Below are 12772 nucleotides of genomic sequence, written 5' to 3'. Positions count from 1 at the left end.
TTGGATCTTTAAAAACGGGCTAATTTTTATTGTGTTTGACAAGTTGATGGCATGCAGCCAAGCTGAATAAACCACCACAACCGCAATCCTAGAGATCCAGAGCAGAATTCATTATACAGTCCTCGACTTACGACCACAGCTGAGCCCAACATTTCTGTTGCAAACCACCACCGTTGTTAAGTGAGCTTTGCCCCATTTTGCGTCCTTTTGGTCACAGTTCAGCAAATCACTTGAGTTGTTAAGTGAATCATGCAATCATTAAATGAGTCTTCTTTCTTCCAGCTTGTCAGAGGTCTGCTGGGAAGGTCACAAATGGTGATCCTATTAGAATTTTAAATTTAGAAACATGTTATTTGGCCAAGTGTGAGTTAGAGACACGAGGAATTTGTCTCCAGGACAGTGCAATTGCCATAAATACATGCCTCCAAATTTTGATCAAGTGACCATGGGGATGTTTCAATAGTCATGAATATAAAAATTGATTGTAAGCCACTTTTTCAGTCAGTGGTGGGTTTCAAAAATTTTTCGAACCTACTCTGTGGGTGTGGCCTTCTCTGTGGGAGTGGCTTGCCGGCCATGTGACTTGGTGGGAGTGGCTTGCCGGCCATGTGTTTTCTTTCTTTCTCTCTCTCTCGCTCCTTCCTTCCTTTTATCTCTGTCCCTTTTTCTTTTTTTTCTTTCATCTTTCTCTCACTTTTTTTCTTTTTTTCTTTATTTCTTTCTTCCTTTCTTTCTCTTTCTCTCTGTGTGAGTCTGTCTGTCTGTGTGTCTTTGTATGTGTGTGTGTGTGTGTGTGTGTGTGTCAGTGGTGGGTTTCAAAAATTTTTGGAACCTCTTCTGTGGGTGTGGCCTGCTTTCTGGGTCCACTGGTGGAACCTCTTCTAACCGGTTCGGTAGATTTGACGAACCGGTTCTACCGAACTGGTGCAAACTGGTAGGAACCCACCTCTGTTTTCAGTGGTATTGTAATTTGGGTCACTGAACGAATGATTGTAAGTCAAGGACAACCTGTGTACCCTGTTTTCCCCAAAATAAGGCCCAATTGGAAAATAAGCCCTAGCATGACTTTTTTCAGGATGCTCATATTATACCAGGTGAAAATCTGGGTGCGTCTTATACATTGAATACAGTATTTTTTTGCCTACCAAAACCACGCCCCCTTTGCAAAAATGGATGTGCAGAGGGTTTGGGAGGCTTGCAAAGTGCTCCTGGGGGCTGGGAAGGGCAAAAACGAGGAAAAAATGGGCCATTTTTGCTCATTCCCCCCCCAGCTACCCCCCAGCTACCCCCCAGCTACCAGGAGCACTCTAGAAGCCTCTCAAAGGCTATGCATGCCCCCCCCTTTTTTTTTCAAAGGCCCATTTTTGCTAAAAACTGGCAGGGTTATTTTGCTCATTTTTGGCCCCGAGAAGCACTCTACAAGCCCCCCAAAGCTCTGCATGCCCCCCTTTTTTGCCAAAAAAGGGCTGTTTTTTGCTCGTTTTTGCCCCCCCAGCCCCAGGAGCACTGCATGCCTCTCTCTCTCTCTCTCTCTCTCTCTCTCTCTCTCTCTCTCTCTCTCTCTCTCTCCCTCCCTCCCTCCCTCCCTCCCTCTCTCTCTCTCTCTCTCTCTCTCTCTCTCTCTCAAAAAACGGGATCTGCAGAGGGTTTGGTAGGCCTGCAGAGTGCAAAAACTTTTGTTTTAAATGTACCTCTTCAAAACCATGGTGCGTCTTATACTCCGGTGCATCTTATACTCTGAAAAATTCGGTAAGCCCTACACCCAAAATAAAATCCAGTTAAGATCGTCAACCAGACGGATGCATTTAGCACTCCAGAAAACAAGACCTAAGCAGAATATAAGCCCCAATGCGTCTTTTGGAGCAAAGGTGAATATAAGACCCAGTCTTATTTTGAGGGGAAACATGGTATTTCTTTGACCTTATTCAATACAATACAATAGCAGAGTTGGAAGGGATCTTGGAGGTCTTCTAGTCCAACCCCCTGCCTAGGCAGGAAACCCTATACCGTTTCAGACAAATGTCTATCCAACATCTTCTTAAAGACTTCCAGTGTTGGGGCATTCACAACTTCTGGAGGCAAGCTGGTCCACTGATTAATTGTTCTAACTCTCAGGAAATTTCTCCTTAATTCTAAGTTGCTTCTCTCCTGGATTAGTTTCCACCTACTGCTTCTTGTTCTACCCTCAGGTGCCTTGGAGAATAGCTTGACTCCCTCTTCTTTGTGGCAACCCCTGAGATATTGGAACACTGCTATCACGTCTCCCCTAGTCCTTCTTTCTATTAAACTAGACATACCCAGTTCCTTCATTTGTTTGGGATCCACATGTTGGGTCCTGGTTTCTCAGCCATAATAGAGTTGGGCTAAGAACTGTTGACAACAGCCTTAAACCACTTGACTGACTCTAATGTTTTCTTGTGGCTGTTTCTCCTCAGGAAAGTATGCCCCAGACGCCTCCCTTCGCCGCCATGTTTGACAGCAGTGGCTACAGCCGATACCTGTTCCAGTCCAAAGAGGACAGCTGTGAAGGGTTGTATTACCATGACAACAACTTGCTCTCAGGATCCTTGGAAGCTCTCATCCAGCACTTGGTGCCCACTCTTGATTACTACCCGGATGTAAGTCTTCTCCATTTGCAAATTGAATCCGCTCACCCTGCTGTGTAGAAAGTGGAAGGGCATGGCAAGGCGCCATAAGGCATTAAGGAGCCGAGGTGGCGCAGTGGTTAAATGCAGCACTGCAGGCTACTTTGGCTGACTGCAGTTCTGCAGTTCGGCTGTTCAAATCTCACCGGCTCAGGGTTGACTCAGCCTTCCATCCTTCCGAGGTGGGTGAAATGAGGACCCGGATTGTTGTTGGGGGCAATATGCCGACTCTGTAAACCGCTTAGAGAGGGCTGAAAGCCCTATGAAGCGGTATATAAGTCTAACTGCTATTGCTATTGCTATTGCATCAGAGAGTAGGTCCTTGCCAGCCCCAGTTTTAGGCTTCGTTTCTTTTTCTTTTCATTATTTATTTCCACGATGTATCTTATGAGTATCAAAATATCAAATGTGAGAAGTATAAAGAAGAATGAAAATAAGGGGAAAATAAAGGGGGAAGAGAGAGAGACACGTAGGGTAAGCAGTGGTGGGATTCAGCCAGTTCGCCCCTATTCGGGAGAACCGGTTGTTAACTTTCTAAGCAGTTGGGAGAACCGGTGGTTCTCCTCTTGTTTTCCCCCACTTTTCAGAGCTAATCTTGTAAGGAAGGCAGGAAGGAAACATTCTGATCACAGACCTTATCTAGCTTGGAAAGCTGCCATGCAAATATTTTTTCCAAACGCAGCGCTGTGCAAGGAAAGGCTGGGCACAGAGTCTCTCAGATTCACGGACAGATCTTCACACTCCTGAAATGAACGAAGGAATGAATTGTTCCCTGGAAACTCCACTCCCCTTTCGCTCCTCTTTTATTTCCTATGGGAGGGGCCATTCACCGTTCATCTGTGGCTTTACTCCCAAGTCCACCCTGATTTCTGAGCTGTTCTTTTCTTCTGGCAGCTCTGCACCAGTGGTGAGATTCAGCCAGTTCGCACCTATCCGGGAGAACCGGTTGGTAACTTTCTAAGCAGTCCAGAGAACCGGTTGTTGGAGGAAATCTCCTTTTGTTTCTTTCCACTTTACAGGGCTAATCCTGTAAGGAAGGCAGGAAGGAAACATTCTGGTGTTGTTTCTAGCCTCATCTTTATCGCCCTCCTTACAGAAACTGCCTCTCCCGTTAACCCTTATTAAGGCGAAGCGCCCATCGACGTGAGTGACGTTGAGTTGTCCACGCCCACCCAGTCACATGTCCACCAAGCCACGCCTATTCAGCTGGTCATTAGGGCAGAGAACCGGTTGTTAAATTATTTGAATCCCACCACTGAGGGTAAGGTATCCCAAAGGTGCTTTTTCAAACTGGAATTTCTTGGTTTTTTCCTTGAAGACGTTTTGCTTCTCATCCAAGAAGCTTCTTTAGTTCTGACAAAACCGTTCAGATTTAAGCACCTTGAGTTTGAGTGTTAAGAGAAGAGAGAGCCATGACTTCCACTTGAGATGGAGAAAATAATTATTCCTCCTTCCACTGCACTTATATGAGTTGCTCTCAAGCCGAATTCCGTGCCTACGGATATACAGGCACACATTCGTGCCGTTTTCTTGGCAAAATTCAAAAATGGTAGCTTTCTCTTTTTTTTTTTTGTTAGTTCCCAGTCTAAAATGCAGCCGTGATTGTGAAGTCCCCCTATCTACATAATAGATGGGGAACCCCCACTGAGCTTTTACATTCAGCCCAAATCAGCCATGTAAATCGTAGAGCTGGACAGATTAACCATTTCACATAACCCTTGGTGAAATGCAGCTTTGGAATTAGCATCACGTTTTTCCAATGCAAAGTCTACCTCGCCAGGCTAGTTTTTAAGTTTCAGAAGAGGAATTGAGACTGGATACTTCTTCTCATTTTGTATAATGGCTCTAAAGTGCTGCAAAATTGCTGTCTATTTTGCTGATTTCAAACAAAGTCTGATCAGTGCCAGCTGATTCTATTTGAGTACTTTCCTTTCACCCAGTTCCTATCAAAACCATCTCTTCTTATGAGAATTGCTTCGTGTTTGGAGAAACAATTGTTGTGTCTTCTCGGAAATCTTCATTCCATATGCTTAAAAAAACTCTGAAATCTTCCAAAACAAATTCTTCTTCTGGCTGTTTGGTCTGCTGGGTGGAATTCATACACCCCCATCTGTCATGTCTTTTTTACACGAACAAACAATTGTATTATTGATGACAATGTGGTAACCACCCTCTTCCACACAACGCAGCTATTTCAGTGTCCTAACGTTAGGTGATACTAAGAAATTCCTTGCAAACTTTTCTGAGATTGTTAAAAAAATAATAATCTGCAACTTAAAATTCTTCAAGAGGAGCAGCTTTCCAAGTTTCCACGAGCCTAAATTGTGGAATAATCCTAGTGACTTCAATTATATACGAGCTGAATATATGCAGCTTATGCCTCTTTCTCAGTTTAGCACAAGCCCATTCCTCTTCCCACAAATCATGTGGCATCCCAAAAGAGTTCGAATGAGGTAGAGAATTCACTCACACACCCGCTTTGTGCTAGACCCAGTGATGGCTAAAGTTTTTGTCGTTGTCTGCTGAAAGCATGTGGGCCCCATAACGCAATGCATGTGCGATTCCCCCTGTGCGCTCCAACCCCCTGAGCATGCGGCATGCCCCCCCATGCATGTGCGCACACACACACACACACACACACACACACACATCCCGGCACCCCATTTTGGGCCTACTACGCCTCCATGCAGCCTCCTGGTGTCAGCTTTCTAGAAGAACCCAACTCCAATTAAAAACTCAGAGACAGGCATTTTTCTCAAAGTTACTTTTTATTGGGGTAGCTATGCTGGCACATCTGGGAAAACCCGAATCTAATTTGTCTTCGATCTAAACAGCAGCATTCCGTGATGAATGATGGGCCTGTTTCCGCCTTCGGTTTCCTTAAGGTGAAAACGATGTGCTTGATTCCTACTGGTGTTTAATTTACTCCAATAAGTTGCACAAATATTTTCAAAACACTCCTGTTGCCTTAAAAAAGCTGATTCACCTCTCGCACATGGAAGCGCAGAATAAAGTGACTAACACCCTTCTGGAGAACTCGCGCAGGGTTGGTCAAACTCTGGAAGCCTGGTGGAATTTTCCATCCTGTGATTGACTGGTGGATGATGACCATAACGCAACAGAAATTCCATGTTGGAGAATTGCAAGCGGGGTTGCACTCCATGATAAAAGCCGAGGTGGCGCAGTGGTTAAATGCAGCACTGCAGGCTACTTCAGCTGACTGCAGTTCGGCAGTTCGGCTGTTCAAATCTCACCGGCTCAGGGTTGACTCAGCCTTCCATCCTTCCGAGGTGGGTAAAATGAGGACCCAGATTGTTGTTGGGGGCAATATGCTGACTCTGTAAACCGCTTAGAGAGGGCCTGAAAGCCCTATGAAGCGGTATATAAGTCTAACTGCTATTGCTATAAAAAAAATGAAGCCTGTTAACAAAATTTATTGAATGTAGTGGAATTTGTCAGCCACGCTGGCTCGGGAATTCTGGGAGTTGAAATCCGCAGGTTGTAAAGAGGCCATCGTTGGTCTTCTCTACAATAGAGCCACGGGCTTATTGTTAGTTAGAAATCAGTGTCAAATCTGTCCACCCAACCCTATATATAAGGATTGTCATATAGCTGAGTAACTGCCACTTTGACTCTTGCCTTATTCAATCAGGATGTGATGTATTCTAAGCAGGTTCTGCAGAGAGTAGCATTTGGTGCAATTAAATTTTAACACCTCTGCACCACGGTAGCTGAACCCATAAGCAGTGAACTTTATTTCTCTCTCTCTCTCTTTTTCACTCGCTTACAGAGAACATACATCTTCACTTTTTTGCTGAGCTCTCGGCTTTTTGTACATCCTTATGAATTAATGGCAAAAGTCTGCCATCTCTGCACCGAGCAGCAGAGGCGAGCGGATTCTGCGACTGATCAAGTAAGTGGTCATTTGAGTCATTGGATTTTAGGCCTATGGAATGGAATGGCATGGCATGGCATGGCATGGTATGGCAGAGCAGAGCAGAGCAGACATAGAAAATGTGGAATGGAATAGAATAGAATACACGGAATCGAATAGAATAGAGCTGGAAGGGACCTTGGAGGTCTTCTAGTCCAGCCCCCTGCTCAAGCGCGAGAACCTATACTATAAGTCGTTACTTATAAAGCCCTACATGGCATCGGACCTGGGTACCTGAGAGACTGCCTCCTGCCAATTACCTCCCATAGACCGATCAGATCGCACAGACTAGGCCTCCTCCGGATTCCATCTGCCAGCCAATGCCGGCTGGCGACTCCCCGGGGGAGAGCCTTCTCTGTTGCAGCTCCAGCCCTCTGGAACGAGCTCCCCGTGGAGATCCGGACCCTTACTACTCTCCCGGCCTTCCGCAAAGCCACTAAGATCTGGCTGCTCCGGCAGGCTGGGGGACTGTTGAAATAGCCAGCCCCACTGTAACTATGAATATTGTGTATTTTAAATTGTTGTTTGTCTATTTGTCTATTTATCCCCTTCCTTTGTTTATTGTAAGCCGCCCGGAGTCCTTCGGGAGTGGGCGGCATACAAGACCAATAAAATACAAATACAATACAAATATACCAATGTTTGAGTACAGAGGACAAAGACAGGATAGAACACGAGGGTCAATTCGATTTCATTGAGGGCCGCATCAGGACTGTGTTTGACCTCAGGGTGGGCGTGGCTGGGGTGGGTGTGGCCAGGGTGGGCGTGGCCAGTTCAATGTCACTCGTGTTGGGGGCACCTGTGGTGGCCCGAGTGCTCTGCCAGCGAAAGCGGGCTCCCGAACTCCATTTTCAGCTGTGATGGCTTTCTGCAACCCTCTGCGAATGAAAACAGAGCTCGGGGAGGGCCACGGAAGCTCCGTTTTCAGCTGCGACGGCCTCCTGCAATCCTCCTTCCCAAGCTCCGTTTTCGCCGGCAGAGGCACCTTTGGCTGGTCCTCCTCTGTTTCCAGGGCGCTTGGCGTGCAACAATGAAAACCTATATTCTGCCCAACTTAAAAGGAGATTCCCCCAATCATCTTGGTAATCAATTTGTCTCTCTCTTTCACTTTCCAGAGCCGGTTAAGGAAAATTGCCCCCAAAATCCTGCAGCTCTTGGCGGAATGGACGGAGACGTTTCCGTACGATTTTCGAGATGAGCGCATGATGAGAAATCTAAAGGAGCTGGCCCATCGTATAGCCAGTACAGATGAGGTGAGCCTCCGGGTGCAAAACGGTTACCAACAGAAGAAAATGCATGCGGAACAGTTATATATGCGGAATATAGGATAACGTGGCATATCAATTCCATCTCACGTCCATTCGGGGATGTTAAATTAGATTTAGCCTCCATTCCTTTTCTCAACTTGTTTCTTTTAACTTCTTACTCTAGCACAAGGGTCTCAAGCTCACGGCGTCACGGCGGCATTACGTGACTTGTCGGGACTCCCCTCCTCTTTGCTAAACTGGGTGGGGGCGTGGCCAGCATGTGGCACATCCGGCCCGTGGGCCAGGAGTTTAACAGCCCTACTCTAGCATAAAGCTGTTTACCTCAAAACTCAATAATTTCTAATGTTGAATTTCCCCCCTTACCAGAGGGAGCCCCCTTGTGGAGTACTGTGAAGCTGTTACCATGGCAACTCCACTGCGTTGTACAGTACAAGCCATTTTACGGCAGTACAAGCCATTTGAAGGCACAACAGGCTGTATCTTAACAGAACACCTCCCCCTGAGGGTTATTAGGGGTGTCTTACCCCCACATTATTTGTTTCCAGAGAGTAAGTCATCTGTGTACCAGGTTTCATTACCTGAGGCATTCCAGAGTTATGCTGGAAAACACACACACACACACACACACAGCCAGCCAGCCAGCCAGCCATTTATATAGTTTTCTGCATAGAAAACTGATTTGAATAGATAGATTGCATATAGATAACATAGAATCTCAGAATATTCTAACATAGATGTGTGGATTCATCCCCGTTGGATATATTTCATGGCTCCCATGAAGGGACATTCTTTTACCCAGAGGCTAGTGGGAAAGCTATCAACCCACCTTGGTTGACTAGCCGTCCCATAGTATAGGGATATTCAGGCGTAACATCTTTAAGACCTTTGGACCTCAACTCCCAGAATTCCCTAGCCAGCATGTCTGCCTGGGGAATTCTGGGTGTTGAAGTCAACAAGCCTTAAAGTGGCCAACGTTGGACCCCTTGGTCATAGAAGTTCAATTAGTACCGTCCTTGGCACCAATTCTATAAGGCTGGCCTTTTGCAACTAAGATTATGGCAATTGGGTGGTTAGACACTATTTTTCTAGTTTTCATTGTATGCCACTATATTGAACTTGTTCTATCGTTGTGTAACCCTTTTATTATTTTGAATTCGATGCTTTGTGCTGTTTCAATTGTTGGAAACCACAATGAGTCATTGTCTGCTTGTGATGTTATGCAAAGAAAGACAGATTAATAGATAACTGTTGTTGTGGAATGCAGAACCATCCTGAGAAATACTTAGAGCAGCTGGAATATTTCATAATCACAGGGAAAATGCTCACACTCTACTCAGAGCTAGGAAAACACATAAGTATTTTTTAAGGATGAACGTTAAAGGCAACTTTTCGCAGTGCTAGAGTCTTTCAGCTATATTGGCCTTCAATTCTCAAAATTCATTCATTCATTCATTCCATTCATTCATTCTTTCTTTCTTTCATTCATTCATTCATTTCATTCATTCATTCATTCATTCATTCATTCATTTTACCTTTAATTAATTATTTTATATACTGTACTTTTCAGAGTATAAGAGGCACTTCCCCACCCACACACCCCGAAGTGGGTGGAAATGTCTGTGCGTCTTATGCAGCAAATGTTGCCAAAGCCCCGCCCACCCACCGGCCCCCACCCTTTGGCCTCTGTCTCCCAGCAATTTGCCTCCTTGCAGCAAAGAGCAAACCGCCTGCTCAACTTCAGCACAGCCTGATTTAGAACAAGCAGTTGATTGGTGGTTGGATCAACCTTCCGGAATACCGCCTATCAGCTGTTCCAGGTTGCAAGGATCGTGCTACCCATTGGCACTGTGGCTGCCCATTGGCGCTGTCTCCTATCGCCGCCCCCGCACGCCCCATTTTTTGGCCCATTCCAGGCGGCGGGTATAGGTGGCAGCACCGACGCTAGGTGACAGCTGCGATGGTCGGCAATGGCGGCGATGGGTGGCGGCGATCCCCGCAGCCTGGAACAGCTGATCAATGGTATTCCAGGAGGCCGATCCAACCACCAATCAACTGCTCCTGCTAAATCAGGCTGTGCTGAAACTGACCAGGCTGTTTACTGTTTGTTGCAAGGAGGCAAACTGCTGGGAGGCAGAGGCAGATTTTTTTTCCTTGTTTTCCTCCCCAAAAGCTAGGTGTGTCTTATACTTCGGAGCATCTTATAGTCCCCAAAACACGGTAAATAACCCAAGGTGGTGAAAATACATACTACTACTTTTTCCTTCTATTTTCTTCACAACAACAACCCTATGAAGTGAGTTGAGTTGAAGGAGAGTGACTGGCCCAAACTCACCTGGCTGGCTTTCATGCCTAAGGTGGGACTAGAACTCCCAGTCTCCTGATTGGCCAACTGATTATATCAGCTTTTCCCCCCAAAATCTAAAAAGACATCACATAGGTTCATCAACATTTTACCCAGGGTCTTGTGGGACTGTAGCAATGACAACAGAAGTTGTGTAGTTGGCCGGTCAAACACCATACAAAGGAAGAACAACAGGGGTCTATTTTCTGTCTCCCCAGCCCCATATTACCATGTTTGATGGACAGAAACCCATGCTGCTCAAAGACTTTGAGGCTAGAGGAAGAGAAATTGTCATATTACCGGTATATATTTTTCATCCTTAAGTGACCTGGAGACTTATTTATTCTCAGTCAACGTGTTGTGGCAGTTGTTTTAATAAATGTTTGACCTTCAGGCAGAAATTTCTCAACCTTTGCAACCTGAAGATGTGTGGACTTCAACTCCCAGAATTCCCCAGCCAGCATACAGTGGAATCCTGGGAGTTGAAGTTCACACATCGTAAAATTGCCCAAGATTGGGAAACGCTACGTTAAAAGTTTATACTTGGTTGGCTTTGACCCTATGAATTGTCTTTCAGTTACAGTTATGAAGCTGTTAAGAAGGATTTTTATTGTTTATTTAAACCAGGGCTCCCAAACTTGGCAACTTTAAAACTTGTAGACTTCTACTTCCAGAGAATTCTGGGAGTTGAAGCCCACAAGTCTTAAAGTTGCCAAGTTTGAAGACCTCTGATTTAAACTTTTCAATCCACCTTGAAAAGGGTTGTTTTGTCCACGGGCAATCCTTATGCAATTTTAAATAAGTGCTTCTGTGTTTGCATACTGAAAAAAAGGATTTGCAAAAAGAAATGGAAAAGTCAATATTGTAATAGAATTCAGAGCGCCATAAATTATTTGCGATGCTGGCTAGCTGTTTCTTTGGAAAAGTAAATGGTGACCTTGTATTTATTGCACTGCATTGCAGATCAGGACAAAGGGATGTTAGACTTCTAAGAATATGACTCCCATCAAGTTCTCCTTCAGTGGTTTTTGCTTTTGACTTTTCAAATTCAGGAACTGAATACAGATAGTGCTCGAATTACACCCATTCATTTAGCGACGGTTCAAAATTACAAAGCTTCCAGCAAGCAAAGTCAATGGGGAAGCCAGACATGAGCCTTGGTGGCGCAGTGGTTAGAGTGCGGTACTGCAGGCTACTTCTGCTGCCTGCCAGCTGCCTGCAATTTAGCAGTTCAAATCCCACCAGGTTTAAGGTTGACTCAGCCTTTCCGTCCTTCCAAGGTGGGTAAAATGAGGACCCAGATTGTTGGGGGGCAAGAGGCTGATTCTGTAAACCGCTTAGAGAGGGCTGTCAAAGCACTGTGAAACGGTATATAAGTCTAAGTGCTATTGCTATTATTTCTATTCACTTAACAACCATATTACTAACTTAACAATGTGATTCACTTTGCAAATGCGGCAAGAAAAATCATAAAATGAGGCACTTAACGCATGTCTCATTTAGGAACAGAAATGTTGGGCTCGATTGTGGTCATAAGTTGAGGACTACCCGAATTCCATTTTAATGCATTTCGACTAGAGTTATCATGTCCCAGAAGCATCCTCATTTATGCTCCCTCAGCATCTGCCGGCGTTTTTTTAGCAGTCTGCAGATGTCTGAGAATCCACCACATCTGGCTCTTGTTGAGGTAACTAGACAATGTTCTCCGACCAAGAACCTGCCTCTTCCCCTACATTGATATGTAACCCTCTGGTTTTCTAGCTAAGATAACATCTGTGGTAACGCCTGCATTGCAGAGTTACCCCCCCCCCCAAATAATAAAGTAGTTTTGAAAAGGAAACCTTCTCATTCCTTCTCAGCTGTCCTCAAACCAAAGATAGAGGCAAGAACAGTCGTTGCCCTTGTTCTCTTAGGAGGCCACTTGTCAAAACAAGTCGAAAGATACAAAAGGAATGGAAAGGAAAATTGAAGCAGAACATCTGGGAGAGAAAAATGAACCTTACGACTTCTGGCTGTTTGAGACAACTGGTCTTCATGGTCCTATACAGCTGGAGTCCCCAACTGGTGGGCTGCAGCCAACTCCCAGGCCGTGGGCTATTCACAACTGGTTCGTGTGAGTGGCAGGCTGGTGCATGCGCAGCCCAGGAGTGGGTTCCGGCGAGCTTTACTGCCACTTCACTCGTGCATGTGCTTCGCTTGTGCGCGCATGCACAGCTGACGGGGGAATTCTGGGAGTCGAAGTCCACAAGACTTAAAGTCCACCAAGGTTGAGAAACACTGCTCTAGGGCATGAGAGATAGAATGTGATCAGGGAAGAAGAATCCAGGGGAGTGAAAGAAATGAAAGTAAATAAATTGCCCTCCTCTATAGTATCCTGGTTCTCCCCCTCCCCCCCGAAACTCAGACATGATGTATTCCTTGCCTTTAGGCCCCCTGCCTGTAATATGCCTAGTGTGCAAAACATCAAGGTCCTTCACTCGCCTTCTGTTGTCTTTTCACAGCTTGATCCCAACCTTTAATCAGAAGTTTAAATTTTGTTTTTCTTTTTTTTTGGGGGGGGGGGAAGAGCTTTGATTTAAGAATA

General features: G+C 45.3%; 1 protein-coding gene across 1 annotated transcript in view; it reads left to right on the top strand.

Annotated features, from left to right (window-relative positions):
• Positions 1 to 2440: 2440 nt before the first annotated feature.
• Positions 2441 to 12772, top strand: part of LOC116513259 (ras-GEF domain-containing family member 1B) — a 29443-nt gene continuing 19111 nt past the window's right edge. Inside the window, exons 1-3 of the mRNA XM_032224263.1 lie at positions 2441 to 2618; positions 6436 to 6558; positions 7695 to 7832. Of these exons, the coding sequence (XP_032080154.1) occupies positions 2442 to 2618; positions 6436 to 6558; positions 7695 to 7832 (438 nt within the window). The 5' untranslated portion in view covers position 2441. The remainder of the gene's footprint in view (positions 2619 to 6435; positions 6559 to 7694; positions 7833 to 12772) is intronic.

The sequence above is a fragment of the Thamnophis elegans genome, chromosome 9, assembly GCF_009769535.1.
Source record: "Thamnophis elegans isolate rThaEle1 chromosome 9, rThaEle1.pri, whole genome shotgun sequence".
Taxonomy (NCBI): Eukaryota; Metazoa; Chordata; class Lepidosauria; order Squamata; family Colubridae; genus Thamnophis; species Thamnophis elegans.
This window is presented reverse-complemented; position numbering and strand designations above follow the sequence as displayed.